This window comes from Mizuhopecten yessoensis, unplaced genomic scaffold, assembly GCF_002113885.1.
Source record: "Mizuhopecten yessoensis strain PY_sf001 unplaced genomic scaffold, ASM211388v2 scaffold11045, whole genome shotgun sequence".
In the NCBI taxonomy this organism is placed as follows: Eukaryota; Metazoa; Mollusca; class Bivalvia; order Pectinida; family Pectinidae; genus Mizuhopecten; species Mizuhopecten yessoensis.
This window is the reverse complement of record NW_018408851.1, coordinates 439683-460647: the sequence shown is the minus strand read 5'-3', so window position 1 is coordinate 460647 and position 20965 is coordinate 439683. Positions and strand designations below refer to the sequence as shown.

Sequence of the window (20965 nt, the reverse complement as noted above, 5' to 3'; positions counted from 1 at the left end):
CTCAAGTCTTTAGTCTTAATTATGATACAAGTTAAATATCTAGCCACATAATTATACACTCAATTCATGCTTTAGATACATTCGTTTGAAATGTTTCGCTGATGTGTTTGGACTTACCAGAACTAATGCTTAAATCCAGAGGCGACTTTTATAGTGGCCATCATGATCTCATAGGGAAGTATAGTTTCCTTATGTGACATGAAGGTCAGTATTCTTATTTATCCTCATAAATATGTCTCGTCACTTTGATATCTTCACATACACCTCGGTTTTCGCCAAGAAGATTTGACCTAGTTGGTGGGTAGTATCAGTGAAGCAGAAGATACTCATCCTTCCAAAGACCTGGACCTATATTCATGAAACTGTTCTCACGCTCATGTATGGATTTTGTGCACAAGCCTAATTTCTTGTTCCAGTTATGAATTAAAATAATCTTATTTTGTCAAAGATTTGGAAACATATTGAAGACTTAAAGCCGAATACTGTTTTAAATGTTTCATTTGACTTTTTGATTGTTTGACAAGTTGGTTTGAGCACAGAATCCATGCTCGAGCATGAGAACAATTTCATTATTACAGGCCCTGGTCTCTTTCTATTTGGTTTTTTTCAAGGGTCTCCGTTTCCTAAATGTTTCCTTTACTTTCATAGATTTTGAATTTAAAGTATGGTTTTGTTCATACTTTGGTATTCTCGTTAGCTCACCAAGCCAAAAGGGCCTAGTGGCTGTATTCTGTTGTGCTGTCTGTGTTGTACTGTCTGTTGTGCTGTCTGTCCATCAATCAACTGGGTGCAAACGTTTTACTCAAAACAACTTTTTCTGACCAATCAAATGGCTTACTGTGATGATATTGGCCAGTAACAAGCTGGGATAAAGGGCCATCAGTTTTGTTCAAAGAATGAACTTGACCCACTTTATAGTTCCCATAGGTCAAACTTGCTTAAACCATTAAACACCTTTTTCAGAATAACCAGGAGGTCCTAGGTGATTAAATTTATCCAGAAGGCTGCCGAGATGAAGAGCTATCAGTTTTATTAAAACAAGAGGCCCAATGGGCCTGCATCGCTCACCTAGTATTAATCTCACACTTGTAATCTTAAAAGTGGACTAAAATACAGCTACAGGCAGAATATCAGTGTTTGATTCATAAGAACCTATTACGATTTAAACATATGACGCCTGTGACATGGGATGTCGAACAAGGACATGAGGTTTAAAGTGGGTCAAGGTCATTCATTTGAACACACTTGGTAGCCCTTCATCACAGCATGCTACATCCCCAATATCAGTACCCTTGGCCTTTTGGTTATTGAGAAGTTGTTTTAAGATTTTCAGACATTTGACCCATGTGACCTTAAAAGTTGGTCAAGGTCATTCATTTAAACAAACTTTGTAGCCTTTTATACCAGTATGCTACAAGTCCAATATCAGTAACCTGGGCCTTTTGGTTATTGAGATGCAGTTGTTTGAAGATTTTAAGACATTTGACCCCTGTGACCTTGAAAGTGGGTCATGGTCATTCATTTGAACAAACTTGGAAGTTCTTTATCCCAGCATGCTACAAGGCTAATATCAGTACCCTGGGCCTTTTTGGTTATTGAGAAGAAGTCGTTTGAAGATTTTCAGACATTTGACCCCTGTGACCTTGAAAGTCGGTGAAGGTCATTCATTTGAACAAACTTGGTAGATCTTTATCCCAGCATGCTACAGGCCCAATATCAGTACCCTGGGCCTTTAGGTTATTGAGAAGATGTCGCTTGAATATTTTAAGACATTTGACCCCTGTGACCTTGAAAGTGGGTCAATGTCATTCATTTGAACAAACTTGGTAGCCCTTCATCCCAGCATGCTACTGGCCAAATATCAACAGCCTGGGCCTCTTGGTTATTCAGAAGAAGTTGTTTAAAATAAAAAGTTGACGCCGCACCCATACCATAAGCTCACTTGGCCCTTTTGGCCAGGTGAGCTAAAAATAACCTTTGGAAACTTTAAAGGTCACAACTACCGGTAGTTAAAAATTTGTTAAAACTGAAACTTCTGAATAACAAAAAACCATAGGGTGAATATTTGACCACTGGCATTCTGGTTTTAAAAGACTATAAAGTTTGTTCATTCAACATTTGTTTGTAACATTTAAAGTACCAGGTGGTCAAATTTGCTTAAACCTTTATACAACTTCTGAATAACCCAGAGACTTTTCAGTTTGGTGAAATAAATGACCTTGACCCACTTTCAATGTCACACATTCAAATTTGAAAAAAAAGATAACATGTAAATAGACAAACAACTTTTTCACATGAAAACCAAGAGGTCTAAGAATGATGCTTGGCCAGTACTATGCTGAGAAATAATATGTTAAAGTTTGTTAAAATGACTGCTCTTGACCCTTTTTCAAGGTCACACAGCTAAAATTTTGTTAAAACGAAGGGTCTTAATGTGGTAATATTTGGCCAGTAGTATGCAGGGATAAAGGAATGTCAAGGTTGTTCAAATAAACGATCTTGACCCTCTTTCAAGGTCACTGGGGTTATTTTGATTTTTAAATATTTGAATTTCTTGTTAATAATATGGCCTATGGTGATGGTGTTCCTTCAGTAGCATGCTAGAATGAAAGGTTATCAAGTGTGTTCATACAAGTCCATAAAATTAATTCTGTACAGTACAAATTAAGGAGTCGAACAGTAAAAGAAACTAAAGCAATCATTTTAAAATACCGACATTTTTTTTATTAAAAAATGAGAAAAATAATTATAGAACTAAAATAGTCCATATGTCAATGTATATTATAGAAGATTTTAACATGACTTACTATCAGTATTTCATCCCTTTGGAACATATAAATCTACCTTTACATATACATCTACTCATATCGAGATAAAATCACCAAATACAACATTTACAATTCATTTTCTTCTTCTTCTTCTCTGAGACCAATAACCCTAGCATGTTCCAAAATACATCTCAAATCTACGTATTGTATTTAGAATCTAATAATGGGTCTCCAATGTATCTCACATGTCTAAGAACAAAAGTTCTAAAACATTGTGTCATGTTAAATCTTCCTGTACACCTTCTATGACCAAATACTGCCAATGGTAATACTGTATACAATGTACATACAAACCAGGAGTAAAACATCCAGTTTCTTACCAGAACACAGGGCCACGACACAATGTATGGGTGACAGGGTTCATTGGGTTAAATGTCTCTTTACCTTAGGTACACCTTACACCTTTACAAAACATAAGGATTACCTTTCATATAAAAAATGGTATGCCCCGAAAATAAATTGTGCAATACCTCTGCGATTTAATGTAATGTATGCAACTGAAATTACTGTCATGATGGAATGATTCACAATGATGGAATGTTAACAACAATGATGTCTGAAGATTAAATCTCCTATATATCCTGATCTAATGTATAACATAGTCTGTTTATGTACAAGAGGACAGCAGTGTGTCCTGTTAAAACATATCTTAACAGAGGAAATGTCATCAATTAAATTTCTCTTATTTGGTATAATGTTTTTTTCATTTTTCATTTCACAAATACTAACTATCTTTAAATGAATTAATGATAGATATTTTATCAAAATTGTAACTCGTATGTAAACCTACAGAGAACAGATTGTAGTTTTTAGCAAATTTTATTTAAATTGATACCAACAAAATGATCTACACATAATTCGGGCATTATTCAAAAAGACTTTTTATAACAAACTTCCAGTTTGGTTTGGTTTGTTTGTGTTTTACGTCCTATTATCAGCTATGGTCATTTACAGACAAAAGCTCGGTGAGAAAAACCACCGACCTACGGCCAGTACTTTGCAACTGCCCCACATAGGTCTCGAACCAGCGACCCAGTGGTGGAGAGCTAGTGGTAGCAGAATGTCAGACGCCTAAATTACTTGGCCACCGCGGCCCCCAAACTCCCAGTACAACTGGGATGGGGATGAAAAGGGAATTTGATTAAGTTTTGGAACTGTGTATAACATGAAATGACACACATACATACTGTAATAAAATCTATATAGGTATGTACATGGTTGTTGTCATAGCAGTCGCATATCATGTAATTTTGTCGCATATCATTTAATTTGGTCACATATCATTTAATTTGGTCAAATATCATCACAATAATTGAATATGCATCATTACCAAATCAAACATGTGACAATCTACAATGGAGAACTGCCTAATTGTTAAACAAGGAATGGAGCACAATCGAGCACAACGGAAACCTAACTCACATGATACTAGTAGTTACTATATCAGGATTTAAAGAACAATAGAATTTACATGCTTACTACAGTAGTACATTTGTACTTTGATATATGCTCTGCCAGACGTAGTTTTGAATTTTACCAAAAGGTCAGCTATGCTCACCCTGATGTTGTGCCAAGCCAGGAAGCAATACGTCTGGTACTCAAAAGGGGATGACTTATATGATAAATATTGAGGATTTCCATCGGATATCATATATATCAGTATGACACAGTTGATCTTTATGAAGAGGTATTTACAAATAAGAGATGGTCTTTATTGGCAGGTATTTTAAGTATTGAATTCATAATTGCAGACAGGTATTTATATAAGGAGTTGGTCTTCACAGACAGGTATTTATATAAGGAGTTGGTCTTCACAGACAGGTATTTATATAAGGAGTTGGTCTTCACAGACAGGTATTTATATAAGGAGTTGGTCTTCACAGACAGGTATTTATATAAGGAGTTGGTCTTCACAGACAGGTATTTATATAAGGAGTTGGTCTTCACAGACAGGTATTTATATAAGGAGTTGGTCTTCACAGACAGGTATTTATATAAGGAGTTGGTCTTCACAGACAGGTATTTATATAAGGAGTTGGTCTTCACAGACAGGTATTTATATAAGGAGTTGGTCTTCACAGACAGGTATTTATATAAGGAGTTGGTCTTCACAGACAGGTATTTATATAAGGAGTTGGTCTTCACAGACAGGTATTTATATAAGGAGTTGGTCTTCACAGACAGGTATTTATATAAGGAGTTGGTCTTCACAGACAGGTATTTATATAAGGAGTTGGTCTTCACAGACAGGTATTTATATAAGGAGTTGGTCTTCACAGACAGGTATTTATATAAGGAGTTGGTCTTCACAGACAGGTATTTATATAAGGAGTTGGTCTTCACAGACAGGTATTTATATAAGGAGTTGGTCTTCACAGACAGGTATTTATATAAGGAGTTGGTCTTCACGGACAGGTATTTATATAAGGAGTTGGTCTTCACGGACAGGTATTTATTGACAGAAACGGTTAATATGGGCAGGTAATTCCTTATAGCTAGACTAGATGTTCATTTTGAGCAATTATATATACTGTACCATAACAGATCACAGGTAATTAATGAAAATTCGTCAGAGATGTAGGGACAATTATAAGAATGCTAATTCCTGCATTGTTTTCGTCGGTACATGTATTCAATATTATTGATAGAAAAACTAAATCATAGTTAGTATACATTTTTAAATTCTTTTGATACTTCTTAAATAAAATTTGGTATTTTTGAATACAGGTTTTATATACAATCAATAGCAATGATAAGCCATTGATGAACCATTTTGATATAAAAATATTACAAGTTTTGTACATCTATACAAACCAGCAGATGTCATCTCTGTATGAGACATGTGTATATAAAGGATTAATAGGGGCAGTATCTAACATACGGTAACACATTGTATGGGAAACTCAACAGTATGTCAAAACAAAAATCTATTTATGATTAAAAATACGAAATGGTAAAAAAACATATGCTTTTCATATACAAATCAATATGTAGAAATGTTGCACTTATATATCATTCATAGAAAATATCACAATTTCCAATGGGTATAAGGGCATCAGAGATTCAATGTACTATAAAACATGAAATTGTATCAATTCATAAAATATTAGATTAACGAAAAAAGGCTTTTCAATTATTATTTTTTGCAATTGTCACCAAATGAAAACTGACTCTATGGTATATAATGAGCACTGTCTCAGAGTGAAGATCGACATTAGATGATTTATTGGTAATTTGTCAATTATAGTTTTCTAAATTCTTTTTCAACACTTGTCATATATAAAGGGAGGACTAAGTTTCTGGTATGCTTTTTAGTAAAACATGATTTCTTCGTTTATTTCTGTTATCAGATTGTTTAACCATACACCACAGTATTAAATCTTCCATTTATATGTACATTTTTTGTGTCTCAACAAATCTCAGATGCTCTTATGTACTGGAGGGATGAAAATAAATTTGGGACCAATGACTTAGAATTTATATAAACAGAAATACTTACATATGGCAAGATGTTGTAAAAACACTCGGAGCGTAATGATGAAATTGCATGAGATTTAGCTCGAGTGACTGTAGCTAAATCTCATGCATTTTCATCATTTTTTTTTGCAAACTGTTACATTAAAATGATTGATTTAATGGAATTTTATCATTTTTAAGGAATGAGTTATTATTTTAAAGTTGATGGGGGACAGACTGACGCAATGCTATGCACTATGCAAATAATCCAAAAGCGGTTTATGCAAAAGATAGGCCTACTGGTTTTAGTCTCTTCATAAACTATAAAATCAATTAAATTCTCTTTATGATGTAATTCATAAACTTACTTCTTGAATCATAATTTTCTTAATAGCACATTACTTTTTGATATAGGAGCAATTTCAACAAAGAATGGATATCACAGCTGTTAAAACTTAGTGATCAAATATGACATCAGCAGGTTACTTCAAATGTCGGAAATTGCCAACTCCAATTGTATTAGTTGAGTATAAGTGACATCGAAATGAAAAAAATACAAATACAACACAGGAGATATGTGCAGAGATTCAATAATACAGCCCCAGCTACTTCAGTTTTCCTGTTAGTAACTCCCATTATTTTGGTAATGCTGTTGATATAATTGGCTTAGTTGTTGTCAATTGGATAGAATATGTTAACTCAACAACTTCAAATAATATCCAAATTAAGATAAACCAGTTTTGCTCTATTATTATTATTATTAACAAGTTTGTCCATTGTTTTTTAAACACAAATTAATTTACAACTTTGTTACACTCTTCTGACTAAAACTAAAAATCTATCAAAAAGCTTGTGGGAAATGAAATATGTTATCAAGTTGAAGAATAATTTTGTATTTAATGGAGTAGAATTGATTGGAAGGTACTTATTGATTGGGTAAACATTTCGGTCACTAATAAACATATGAAATTAGTTTATCTAACTAAGCTGAATATTTTTAATCTCAAAGCATGCATGAAAAAATATTGCGTATTGACTATCAGGTAAATATTGCACAAACAAGAAATAAAAAAGTACAAAACAAATAATTATTTAACAGTACATGTATCGGGCAAAATATCCCAGAAACCAATAATTTTGATAAATACCTAGCTAATGGAAATAAGTGGACTGTTCAATTACAAATCAAATTTTTCATTCATATTCTCTGACAGGCATAATATTCCTGCACAAGTTTCTCAATTTCTTCTTCAAAATTGAGGACACAATAAATGTTATGCCTTTATACAACTCTCTATCAAATTGTATCAAAGCTGTTCAGTTTCAGCAGAAATGAAAAAAAACGAAGAAAAATTCACAACCTATTCAAATATAATATATTCTAGCCACACATTCTTCATCTCAAAACATGTACACAATAATTATGTATACATCAGTATCAATTAATTATGTTATACAGTTTAGTATCTTTGGTTGATGCTTTTTATTAAAAAGGAAATAACAGATAATCAATTTGATAACAATTTTGTTAAGTTTCAGAATATCCTTTGATCAAAGTAAGCTGTAAATTGATGAAGACATTGAATTATTTGCCCTGATCAACTCTCCACAGCTACATCCGATGTATGCCGATATGGCTGTGATATAATCCTGAGGCAAGTTCAATTTTCATTTCAAATCATTTCCCAGACTCATGACTGTGTACTTCATACAAAGAGTTTTCCCCATATAGTAAGAGAGATATTATCTCCCCTTAGATAAGTCGCTCTCCTGTGGTGACATCCAATATTTTCTCCAGTGGTATGGAAGAGCTGACAGAATTTTCCTCCTCTGAAGGCCGGTATCGCCCATGCATTTTCCTGCTTTTCTTCATGTACCATGCAAGATATCCAAGAACCAGTGCGACGAGAACAATGATAATGATGACAGAGGCAGCAATGACTCCTCCACTGCCCTCCTCCGAAGCGGTCAAGGACAGATGGGTCTCGCAGTAGGAACCTGTAAGAAAACAAAATTGGAGCAAAATTTGTGTAGTGGCTCAACAGTTAAAGAGTTATAGATAGATTGATGGTATTACCATGTCTCTTCCCTATATTGTGATGGGTAAAACTACCCTTTTCAAATCTTAAATTAACATCTTTATTTACTAGTAGCAGTACTAGTATACTGGAATCTCTTCTTGGTTCTTGGTTTCTTGAAAACAGAAACCAGGAAGAATCCATCCTGAATTCTGCAGGGGAGTCAGGTTTACTTTCAAGTTGGTCCCATCTTACCTGTGTGTGTGTTTGCGCAGATACACATATATCCTCCTTCGTTGTTGGCACATGTTGAACTACCCATGCATCGGTGGCTAGCCTCGCACTCGTTGATGTCAATATCACAGAGGGCGCCACTGTAACCTGTTCCTGAACAGTCACACGTGAATGATTCTCGCCCATCCACACATGTTCCGTTATTTCTACAGGGCACCGAAGCACACTCATCTGTCATAAACTCACAACGGTCACCATGGTAACCAGTACCACTGCAGTCGCATTTATATCCATTTATCTCATCCAAACAGTGGCCATTGTTTTGACAAGGGCTACCAAGACAATCATTGATTGGATACTCACAAGTGTTGCCTTGGAAACCAGAATTTGTACAGTCACAGACATAGCTATTGATACGGTCCTCACACAAGCCACCATTTTTACAAGGCTGACTGACACAGTCATCAATGTTCTGACCACAAGTTTGTCCTGTCCAGCCAGCTGGGCAGTTACAGCGGAATGAACTGATGAAGTTCAGACAACGACCTGCAAAAGTGAAAAAATAACTTTAGTTACCACTAGATAGTTGATGTTCATAACATATAAACAATGATTGCCTGACCTCCCTTAAAAAGTCACAGGTTAATACTACCTTCATCTTGAAAAATGAGAGTATAATGTGAAACTTTCACTGTTTCCATGGTTTCAGTAGAACTACCCGGGTACAAACATTCTAACATTTGTACAGATGGAACTGTTGAATTGACTTGAGACAGAATGAGACTACAAATGTACCAGCAGGTGATAACCTTAGTATCATTAAACTACTGTTAAAGTGTAAATTTTCACGTTATGACGCTTTGGGAGGCACGGTAGTCTAGTGGTAGGAGGCCGGACTCGTGACCGAAGGGTTGCGGGTTCGAGTCACGGTGCGGCAATGTGTTGTATCTTTGAGCAAGATACTTAACTCCGCTTGTTCCAGTCAATTCAGCTATAAATTGATGGTTGGGCAGTGCTAGAATTGTTGAATGCTAGCTGTTAGCGCCGAAATGGCAGCACCGGCTGTATACTCCCTAGGGAGTTGCAAGAAAGATATTGGCTGGTTGCAAAGGCCCTATAACCACGGATAATAATTTGTGAATCGCTTTGAGACAACCTACCAACTAGGGTGTGATAAAGCGGTATATAAGAACCTCAAATTATAATTATTATTATTAAGCTGATCATGGTGCACAATTTTCACATTGGCAATGGTTCACGAAACTTTATACTCTATACATATCTATAACCTATAAATAAATATTCGTGTGTACATGTAGATATTTACATGCTGGTATACTCAATGTGAAGAATACAAACATTTCAACGCTGCAAAAATTTCCACTTTTACAGTAATTCATAAACATAAAAGCACAAAAGAATATAACCACGAATGTACTCCGTAAAGTCAATTATATTTGTGTACAAGTAGACATTTATAGATCTATGTTGAGCAGCAATGTTCTCCAAATAATTTGATGTTATCAATATTGTAAATTAATAATTGTAATTATAATAAACAAAATATGGGTAAATTGATGAAAAACAGGCTCTTTGCTACTCTATAAAATTTCTCTTAAAAAAATTAAGCAGTACTAAAAATTGTTACCTCCATTAAAACACGGATCCACGCCATAACATTCATCCACATCCTGTTTACAACGGTGACCTGTGAACCCGGTGTCAACACAGTTACATGTGTAATTACCAACAGTGTTGTCACAAAGCCCACCATGTTCACATGCGGACAGGCCCTCGCACTCATCAATGTCCTCAAGGCATGTGTCACCACGGAAACCTGTCCCGTCACATACACATGTGAAAGAGGTGGCATATGTGGTACACTCCACACGGTTGTCACAAAGGAGGCGCTGACAGGTTTCGTTGTGCCAACCACAGTAATCCACGACGTCTGTACAGTCACACAGACCCCGGTAATGACAGTGTCCATCATTGGCACAGGGGCTGCTGAAGCAAGAATCCACAATGTTTTTGCAGTATGTGCCACTGTAGCCAGGGCGACATTGACATTTGTATCCCCCGACACGATCAATGCAGGCGGCTCCGTACTGACAGCTGTTGTTTACACATTCATCTATGTTTTCCTCACAGTAAACTCCTGTGTACCCTGTTACACATTCACACTTGTAGTCACCATTGAGATCGGCCTCCCGACACTGGGCACCATTTTGACATGGGGTCGATGTACAGCCCCTTCTGTCTAGTTCACAATGCTGGCCGTCAAATCCTGCTGTACAATTACACCTGTACCCATCCACCAAATCAACACATGAGCCGTTGTTTACACACGGCATGCTGGAACACTCGTCAGTCTCATTCTGACACTGTTCACCATAGAAACCTTGCTGACAGTTGCAATGGAAGCCCGGGAAAAAATTAAAAGGAGATTGGGTACTCTCAACACAGGTAGCACCATTTAAACACGGATTTGACTGACACTCATCTATGTCAGTTTCACAGTGAGAACCAGTAAACCCTTCCAGACACACACAAAGATAATCTGTTTCTGGAAGAGTTGAGTTATAGAAGCAGGAGCCACCATTTTGACACCGATTGACCTCACACTTATCGATGGGAAGCTCACAGTTTACACCTGTGTAATGCTTAGTACACCTGCACAGGTGAGAGGTTTTGTCATTAATACACTCCCCTCCATTCTGACATGGCTCATCCACACAGAAGTCTGTAAACTGACAAAAAGCACCGTAATATCCCAACATGCAGCGACATTCATATGCAGTTGCCCTGGAAACACAAGAAGCATTATTTTGACAGTCATGATTAAAGCAGAAGTTGAAGTTTTGACATTGCTTGCCCGTGTACCGCTGTACACAGGAACAGTTAAAATCCCTGTTGTCAGGATGAGGAAGACATTTACCCCCATTGAAGCAGGGGTCGGAAGCACAGATGTACTTATACTCGCACATCTCACCAAAGTACTCTGTGGGACACTCACATTTGTAGCCATTGATGAGGTCCAGACAGGAAGCCCGGTTTTGACACGGATGATTGGCACACTCGTCAATGTCATGGGAACAGTTTTTGCCTGACCATCCTGGGAGACACAGACAGGAATAGTCTGACGGGAATATTTCTGTACAGTTGACAGTGTTACCCCCAACACAGTACTTCTCCTGGCACATCATCTCCACCGACTCACAGTATTGTCCTGTGTAGCCTTTCTCACACTGGCACTTGTACGTCATTTGACCGTCTTTGCAGGAAGCTCCATTTTCACACAGGTTGTTGACACAATCGTCGACACTCTTGGTACAATCTAAGTCATACCATCCCGGCAAACAGGGACACTCGTAGGAATTCCAGATATCTGTACAAGCTGCATTTATTGGACAAGGGTCAGGGTTACACACATCATTTCCATGGCAACCTAACTCCACTTTATATATTCCCATGACAGAAAGACCAGTACTTGGATCACTGCCGTCAATATAGTCCAGGGATTTTCCGTTGAAGTTGATGTCTCGTAGACACCCAAGGAAATAGCCAATCAAATAAATAGACCCTGAAATATAATTTAAAAAAACCCCCATTGAAACATGATTTAACACAATGATGTGTTGAACATATAAATGTAATGGCGAAATTGCTGATAAAATCAGTCAAAATACTTTTCAATGAAATATCTGAAATGCCAATACTGTCAGATCAAAAGTATCGCCCTGAAATAAAAGGAACATTTGCATTGTTAAATCTTATTTATTATACAACAATTGAGAAAGAAGTTCTATCAACTTATATTAACCCTCTTGGTAGTGCCGAAAGGTCTTCATGTTGGAGGAAACAATAGTATCCGGAGGAAACCCATGGGGTCAGGCAGGTGACCCCATACCTTTTCACATCCGTTTGTGGAATCAAACCCTGGCCGTCTTGGTGAAAGGCGAGCGTGTTATCCACAGCCAACCTGACCACCCTTTTATATGTATATGTGTTGGATGAGGATATATACATGACACCTGTATTATAAAACACTGCACAGATTATATCAATCCATACAAGAAAATATAACAATATAACAGTAATACCTTGTTTAAATGGTTTAGCACCTATATACACTTCTATGGTAGGAGTAATATCAGCTCTGAAGGGGTTAAAGGTCGTGTTGAGGACCTGTGACATCCCATCCAACGCCACGATAATGTCTGACCCTCGTCTCCTCCACTGAACATGGTGAAAGGTGGCATCGGAGATGATTACAGGAAATTCTAAAACATTTTCTGTAAAGACAAATTTAAACATCAATACTAGTATATCTAGAACAAAATAAGTACCGTATTGGAACAAACAGCTTGTCTTCTCCAACATCTGAAATGTTTTATTACTCAAGACAATAGTAAAGTGCCAAATCATAAAATTACAGAACCCTTTAACAATAAAAAAACCCGAAATAAATATATGTATTTATGGCAAGAGCTATTTCTTTAGTACACTTTAATAATTAACTGCAATGGAAGCTGCTACAAGACTTATGATGGCATTAATGTTGCACTTGCCTTATATAAATCTACAAAAAATTCTACCAGTGGTAGTAGTTGCCCTATACATTGTAAAGTCATAAATGTAACACTCGTTATCACTGGCCAGTGTAAGTCAGCAGCTGTCATTAAGAGAATAACATTAATGATATAATGAGTTACCTTTCGTATTAGATAGTTTTAATATGAAAACAATTACTTAGGAGTGAGTGTTTATATTTCTATAAAATCTCAAAGTCATGGAAATAAAATTCAAGAAATGCCAGCAAGGAAAATGTTTTTAGACACTTGATTTTTAGATTTTACTAATCTAATAAACATTATGGGTGGTGGTAGAAAACTGCCATGATTCCGATTACCTTGACCATTAAATCCAGCCACAACTTGTAAAGCCTGTCGGTACAGTCGGAACTCGAGACTGCCCAGGATCTGACCGCTACTGGACAGAAACTGGACATACATCATGGTTGACGTGTGCTGTCTGGTCTTAAAGTCCAATGTTCCCTCATCCCCAAATGGTAACTTCTGCCTGTCAAGCTGGAGGTGAGCATAGCTGTTCAGCCCGTTGAAGGACGCTGAGGCAACTAAAGCAATATAATTTATAGAAGTATATTTTCAATAAGATTCATCAGTTTGGAAAAATGTTATATCAAAGTTTTACTTTATACACAAACAATAAAGATATTAAACGTGTTTCAACGTTTTAAGACCGACTGGTCCCTTAGTCAAGCTATGACTGAGTGAGCGATTTGTATTGTTTACCTGTACAACAATGTGATGAAATTGTATATCTCATACGTCACTCGACCCTGGTGTTTTACCTTTCGATAGAGAGTGTATACACACTGTATCAAATAGGTTACTGGTCGGGCGTAGATCTATCCCCCCTCTCCCGTTAGGTCAGTATATAGAAGTATACCGGTAGTTTGCATAATGTTGAATACAGTGAAATACAATTGGTTTAAAGACTATGCCTGAAAGGTAATGGCACAGACAATGATTGGACTTTTGACCCCTTGGTGTCAGTGGCCATGGAGGGACAGACCCCAGAGCTGTATAGGGCTTGTCATTTAGTCATGATACCTTGATCTGTTAAGTTTTATTAAAAAAAAGAGAAGAAGAGCTGTTCTATCCAGAAGTTATAGCCACATTTACCAATAATTAAAATTGTTTATTATTAATCAAACATGTTATAGAAACTTATCAATCAATCTTGTTGACCCAGATGGTAGTGCACTAGCTGCTGTGCAATTATTTGATCCCTGTACATGTGGTAACCTTCCCCTTGAATGTTATAGACATCGGAATAGTAGACATATTGTTTAGTCATAGTACATGCAGCATCAACATTTCATAAACTGTGGAGCTATTCAAGTGTTACATTGTGAAGTCTGGACAAACATTACGCATCAAATTGTCCACTAAAGATTAAAAGAATCTCTCGCCCCCTTGGGGGTGAGGAATCCCTATCTCACCCTCAAGGGGGTGACAGATATTTTTTCTCTTACCCTGTTCATTCATATTTATTTTTATAAGAACTAGGAACAAATTTTCCCATATATTACAATACCAGATGTAATTACGGAATCCTTTTTACCTTCTGTACAGTTATATCCTTCGTAGTTGGCTGGACAGGTACAGGAATGGCCGTCCCACCCTCCCACACAGGCACCATTGTTCTGACAGGGGGACGGTCGACATACTTCCTCCCTGGGACAGCCAGGCGTAGCCATAGGTGGGTCGTTACCAAATATGGAGGCCTGACTTGTCTGAAAGTCAACTGGCCGATTGTTGATGATCAAATCCTTGATGCAACCTTTAAAACTGTTCAAAAGATAATAAATTTACTATACAATCTTCAAGCATATGGTTTATATAGTTTTGATTTCTATTGAAAATCTGTATGCAATAGTTTTTATCAGGCAAGAGCTTCAGAAAGCTATGGATGTTATTGTCACGCTAGGTAATATAAGGTGAAAGCCTACCGTAATTGTTACGTTATATCATTGGTATCTCATGGAACTTTTTGTCTTTCAATGAAACTAAAACCAGGATATTCACCTTGGTGCTGCTCTACTGTAGACAAGTGAAGAAACTGGTTTAGACATGGAGGCCACTCGTTTAAGAAACATTTTCTCCTTGGTGTTGAAATAGTTGCAAAGTTTAGGAATAATTTAAAGATGGCTATTAAGATATCAGAAAAATTGCCCGCAAAACAACATAGAATCATTTACTACGTGTAATTGATATTAAAATGCAACTTTGTTTAAATGTTTATTCTGACAATCTCCAAACATTTTGTTTTTCAAATATAATATTCTTCAGGCCAGAGTTTCCCAACAGCCCAGACAACTATTTAACTTCGAGGACATACCAGTTTATGTTTTGTATTACATGCATTTGACATAATCTATACATGTCTGACATATTTGATGCTGAAGACTACTTTTTTGACTTGGTGAAATAAGATGATTTTTGTGACCTAAACACCTTTATCACTGTTTTTTTACTTGACCTCTATAGGTGCGATGCCTGCTCACCTGTCGTAGGTAGGAAGTGGTGTCTCCCTAACCCGCCACTTGTTCACACCCGGATGGTCATGCAGTCGACCATAAAACACAGGCATTTGAATAGTCAGGAAATTACCGACAGTTCCACTGGATGTTCCGACAACTCCATTGCTTTTACTGGAAACTGTTATCACAAAGTAATGTTAAGTCTAAAGGAAATCACAAGACAAGTTAACTTATCATTGTAAAATTTATCAAAACTTGACCATTATGAAAGCATAACTACACCCTTAATTAGGAAATGTTAAAAAGGCCCCCATGTTTTAGTTGAATTGAAACTAAACACAAAGTCTGACCAAATTCAGTGAGCGTTATATATAGGCCATAGATACCTACATGTTATATATAGGCCATAGATACCTACATGTTATATGATGGTATTGTACTCATCAAACTGTACCTACATATGAAGTTTGATGAAGTAAATAGAGAATCAGAGCTAAATTTAAAGTCTGAACCTGTCCTATTGGCTCAGGTATTATACACTTTATACAATATTCAAACTAGCAAAGATCCTTCAAGAAAAAGTAATTTCATGTTTATGTAGACCCAGCCCTGTAATGAATACCCACCCTGAAATCAATACTAGCCAGCCCCTATCCTCATGATGATGCTGACCTTGAAGTCAGCAGGTCTAGCTGGCCATACCCTGATGTTAGACCAAGCCCTACAATAGATACCTACCCTGAAATCAGTACTAGCCAGCCCCTAGCTAGTCTCATGATGTAGATACCTAACCAGAAATCAGTACTACCTGTCCCTAGCCTCATGTATATGTTTACCCTTAAGACTATACTAGCCAACTCCAAACTTGACATTGAAGTACATGTAGATTAATCCCTTCAATATAGATACCTACCCTGAAGTCTGTACTGTCCTGCCCCTAATCTCATGTTGATGTAGACCCAGCCCTACAATAGATACCTACCCTGAAGTCTGTACTGTCCTGCCCCTAATCTCATGTTGATGTAGACCCAGCCCTACAATAGATACCTACCCTGAAGCCTGTACTGTCCTGCCCCTAATCTCATGTTAATGTAGACCCAGCCCTACAATAGATACCTACCCTGAAGCCTGTACTGTCCTGCCCCTAATCTCATATTGATGTAGACCCAGTCCTACAATAGATACCTTCCCTGAAGTCTGTACTGTCCTGTCCCTAATCTCATGTTGATGCAGACCCAGCCCTACAATAGATACCTACCCTGAAGTCTGTACTGTCCTGCCCCTAATCTCATGTTGATGTAGACCAAGCCCTACAACAGATACCTACCCCGACGTCTGTACTGTCCTGCCCCTAATCTCATGTTGATGTAGACCCATGTCTACAATAGATACCTACCCTGAAGCCTGTACTGTCCTGCCCCTAATCTCATGTTGATGTAGACCCAGCCCTACAATAGATACCTACCCTGAAGTCTGTACTGCCCTGCCTCTAATCTCATGTTGATTTAGACCCAGCCCTACAATAGATACCTACCCTGAAGTCTGTACTGTCCTGCCCCTAATCTCATGTTGATGTAGAACCAGTTGCCATGGTCAAGGTTCTCACCAACCTGACTCAAATACTCTGAATTTGAGGCAAGGATCTGCAACCTCAGCTGTCCTTTGTCCAGTATCAAGGCCATGGATTCAAACCCCAGCTGTGGACAGAACAGAATGATCACTGTTATATCCTCTCACAAATATTTCATACCATGAATATCAGCTTAAAATAAAATACAGTTATGTAAATATTTTTGATTTTAATCTTTATGACTTAATTTTTCCAGAATGGAGTACAGTATTTCTCCAGGAAAAAAACCTTAAAGTACTTTTAGACGCAGACTATCAAGTTTTTTTTCTCAGAATGGAGCAAAGCATGTAAATATTTAATAGTGCATTAACCAGTTGACTGACTATTTGAACTTTAGTGTCTTGTAATGCATGCAAGTTCAATTTTCCTGACAGAGTGATCAATTTGTACCAGTCTCCAAATAGGGCCCAACAAAGACCTAATTGTATTAGGCCAATCTAGTATAAAACATTTAATACTGTCTGGGAGTTTGGGTGTACCAGTTCTACATACTGTGTAGGCTATGATGCCAGAAGGACTCGTGGCAGACACCCAAAGGGACATCTGTGTAATCTCCTGGATTCCAGCAAAATGCAACATAGATGCCGGAACGAAGTGAGCCTCATTCTGGTGCTGGCAGAGGCTGTGGTCATATCCAACAGGGCACTCACAATACCGCCGGCTCCAGGCATCATGACATATGCCGCCATTTTGACAGTATTCAGGTGAACAGGAGTCATGTGGTGCACAACCAGCAAATGGAAGAGCAGACGACAAATTGGATGACACTAAGTTAATTCTGTTTCCACTGATGATCAATTCCTAGAAGAACAGAATGACCAGGCATATGTTAATATCAAACTTAAATGATTTATGAGATCATATTAATGATTTCTTTGTGTGAGATATATTATACTGGAAATAATTATACTCAAGCTCTCCATCCAAGTTAACCTTTTTGCATTAGATCAATAGCTGTTCAATTTACAAGCTTTCGGCAGCAGACATACATGTAATTAAAGAAACCAAACTGTACCTTATTTATTCCTGTATAATGTTATGATGTACGTTCTGTCCCTGCCAAACACTATCTTCTTAAAAAATATATATGTCATCATGTGTTCTGGTATGATAAAGTATCAAAAGCAGCAATATATGAATTTTCTGATGAATTAATCTGGGTAGAAATTACCTACATTTTATCTAATTTGAAAACATGATTTCAATGACGATCTATGACCTACCCCTAAACAACCCACATATCCCTGTGGAACGGTAAGCTTGCTGCGCTGGTACGGTGTCAAGGATGGTAGACCCCCCACATACAGGAAGTTTTCCAGCAGCCATCTTGTGTCCAACTCTGTAACCTTCAGTGAAAGCTGGCATGTTCTGGTGTCATCACAACTACTAGGGTCAAGTGTGATGTTGGTAATCGGAGATGACAGCGTCACCTGGAGTGTGTGGTTGTACACACCGAGGTCAAGGGAGGTAAGCGGGATCTGTCCAGTCTTTATCTCATCACCGATGTTTAATGTTACTATCACAGTCCCCTGTGACATCTCCAAGCTCATATGCTGATGGCTGCCATCGCTATTTATCTGTTAAGTAAAACCTGGGCTGTTAATCAAACAGTGTATATATTTTGTGTATGTCATTGCCATGTTTGATGTAATATCCCTTTATGTGTTTTTGTTTAAACTAAATCTTTACTGTCATGGGAAATGTTAAAATCATGAAAATTAAAAAACAATTGTTTTGTAACTATAAAAGTGATGAAGGAATTGTATTGAGCAACTCACCCCTGAGGTAAACAGGAGAACTCCTGTTGATACTGATGTGGTGAAGGACAAGAGTATTGTCACAACATCGAGTGACCGCCTCATTCTCTGTCCAGTGCTGACCAGGGAAGGTAGTGGAGGTAACTGGACATAGCTTTGACTGTCAAATGTGGCAAAATGAACAAACTGACAGTTGTCCCCGGACACACCTGTAGGACACTGACACTGGTACAGGTTAACTGCTGGCTCTGTACAGGTACCGCCATGTTGGCAGGGTGACAGAGAACACTCGTTTATATCTTCTCTGCATGTTCTACCTGAGAAGTTAGAGAAGTCATGCTGGAACCAAGTTAACTCAAACTCCTACCATTTGAGGACCCAATCTCTACCCAAAAATTGCCATTTTTACACAAAGTCAAATACTTTTCCCCGTCAGGCTAAATTTCTTTGCGATAGGGAAACCTGACCTATGATAATGCTTAATACCTAAAGTTATTAGGAACCTGTCATAAAAAAAAAATCATTTCATTTGCTTATTAATTATTACACATTAAATGGGATTAAAATACTGTAATTCCGGTACATGTTGTACTATGATAAATGAGGACATTAAGTTATGCTATGTTAGCTTGGTACAGGTTATAATACAATATATACACCTGAACTCTCAGACAGGCATACTATATTCTATTTCCTCACCTGTAAACCCTGGTGGACAAAGGCAGGTGTAGTCGTTTACTTGGTCCTGACAGGTGGCGTTGCCATAGCAAGGTTTTCCAATACAGTCATCAACATCTATTTCGCATGTAAGCCCTGGAACAACGCAGATGCATGATATGATATTTTGAGGTCATATTTTAAAACTGGCCATTTAGATTAAAATGTCTCACCTATGCCCCGCTTTGACCATCAATGCACATATCAGAGAAACTAACTTAAATGCAAAAACTTAATGTTGATGGAGTTGCTGACAAAGTCAATGGACCATAAAAGGTAGGCCGCATCCAGAATTTGATGCATGGGTTGAGATTTACAACCTAAGATGAATCTATGGTCAAAGTTTAGAACTTATACTTTCAGAGAAACTAACTTAAACACAAAATCTTGATGTTGATGCCGTCGCCGGAGAAGCAACACCTAGATCTTAATTGCTTCCACTTTGTGGCAGTGAGACAAAAATTGTAAGTACCAAATTAAGTGCCAAATTGATACATTTATCTGTGACCTCTCATTAAATTAATCAGTTTTTGATTTAGGAGACACCTTATTTCATCTAGACACAACCTGGCCTTGTTACCTGTAAATCCAGATGGGCACTGACAGGTGTAGGAGTTGTTCCCATCCACACAGGTCGCGTTGTTCATACAAGGGTCAAGGCCACACTCATTAATCTCCACACCACATCTGGCACCTGGGAAGGAAAAGTAATTGACATTTAACTGTATGAACCATCTTTGCCTATAAAAAGTACCACTTAATAACCTTTAATGCTCATTTAGTTCTGCAGCAGAGTTAGTGAAAACATCTTAATAATTATTACTCACATCTTTTATGTAATATAACATTGTAACACATGTAAGTAATTTCAAGTCACCACCACGACCACCCAATCAAAAACATTATCAAGTACCTGTATATCCTGGAAGGCAAGTACATGTGTACCTATTGACCCCATCAACACAGGTGCTGCCATGGAGACAGGGGTCAGGGTCACAATCATCTTTGTTTACTGAGCAAGTGACCCCTGTGAACCCTGGGATACAGGTACACATGAAGGCATTGACAAGGTCATGGCAAGTAGCATTGTTGTCACACGGTTGGTCTTTGCACTCATCAATGTCAAGGTCACACAATTGACCTAAAAGATAGAAAAATTACTGATATTTTCTAATTTTGTTATAAATGTGATTTAACGTAATATGATGATCTGGACAAGTGCTTCCTCCCCAGCTATATTCTTTTGTCATTTGTGT

The 20965-nt window shown here is 37.4% G+C and overlaps 1 protein-coding gene across 2 annotated transcripts in view; it reads right to left on the bottom strand.

The window, feature by feature from the left end:
- Positions 1-5152: 5152 nt before the first annotated feature.
- LOC110464969 (protein crumbs homolog 1-like) overlaps positions 5153-20965 on the bottom strand; it is an 80172-nt gene continuing 64359 nt past the window's right edge. For both annotated transcript variants that reach the window (XM_021520492.1, XM_021520493.1), the window contains 14 exons: positions 20623-20850; positions 20290-20403; positions 19692-19805; positions 19014-19309; positions 18459-18812; positions 17728-18036; positions 17140-17302; positions 15630-15783; positions 14687-14913; positions 13449-13673; positions 12640-12831; positions 10185-12119; positions 8558-9082; positions 5153-8282 (listed from right to left, as the gene is read on the bottom strand). In XM_021520492.1, coding sequence (XP_021376167.1) covers positions 8038-8282; positions 8558-9082; positions 10185-12119; positions 12640-12831; positions 13449-13673; positions 14687-14913; positions 15630-15783; positions 17140-17302; positions 17728-18036; positions 18459-18812; positions 19014-19309; positions 19692-19805; positions 20290-20403; positions 20623-20850 — 5081 coding nt within the window. In that variant the 3' untranslated portion in view covers positions 5153-8037. The remainder of the gene's footprint in view (positions 8283-8557; positions 9083-10184; positions 12120-12639; positions 12832-13448; positions 13674-14686; positions 14914-15629; positions 15784-17139; positions 17303-17727; positions 18037-18458; positions 18813-19013; positions 19310-19691; positions 19806-20289; positions 20404-20622; positions 20851-20965) is intronic.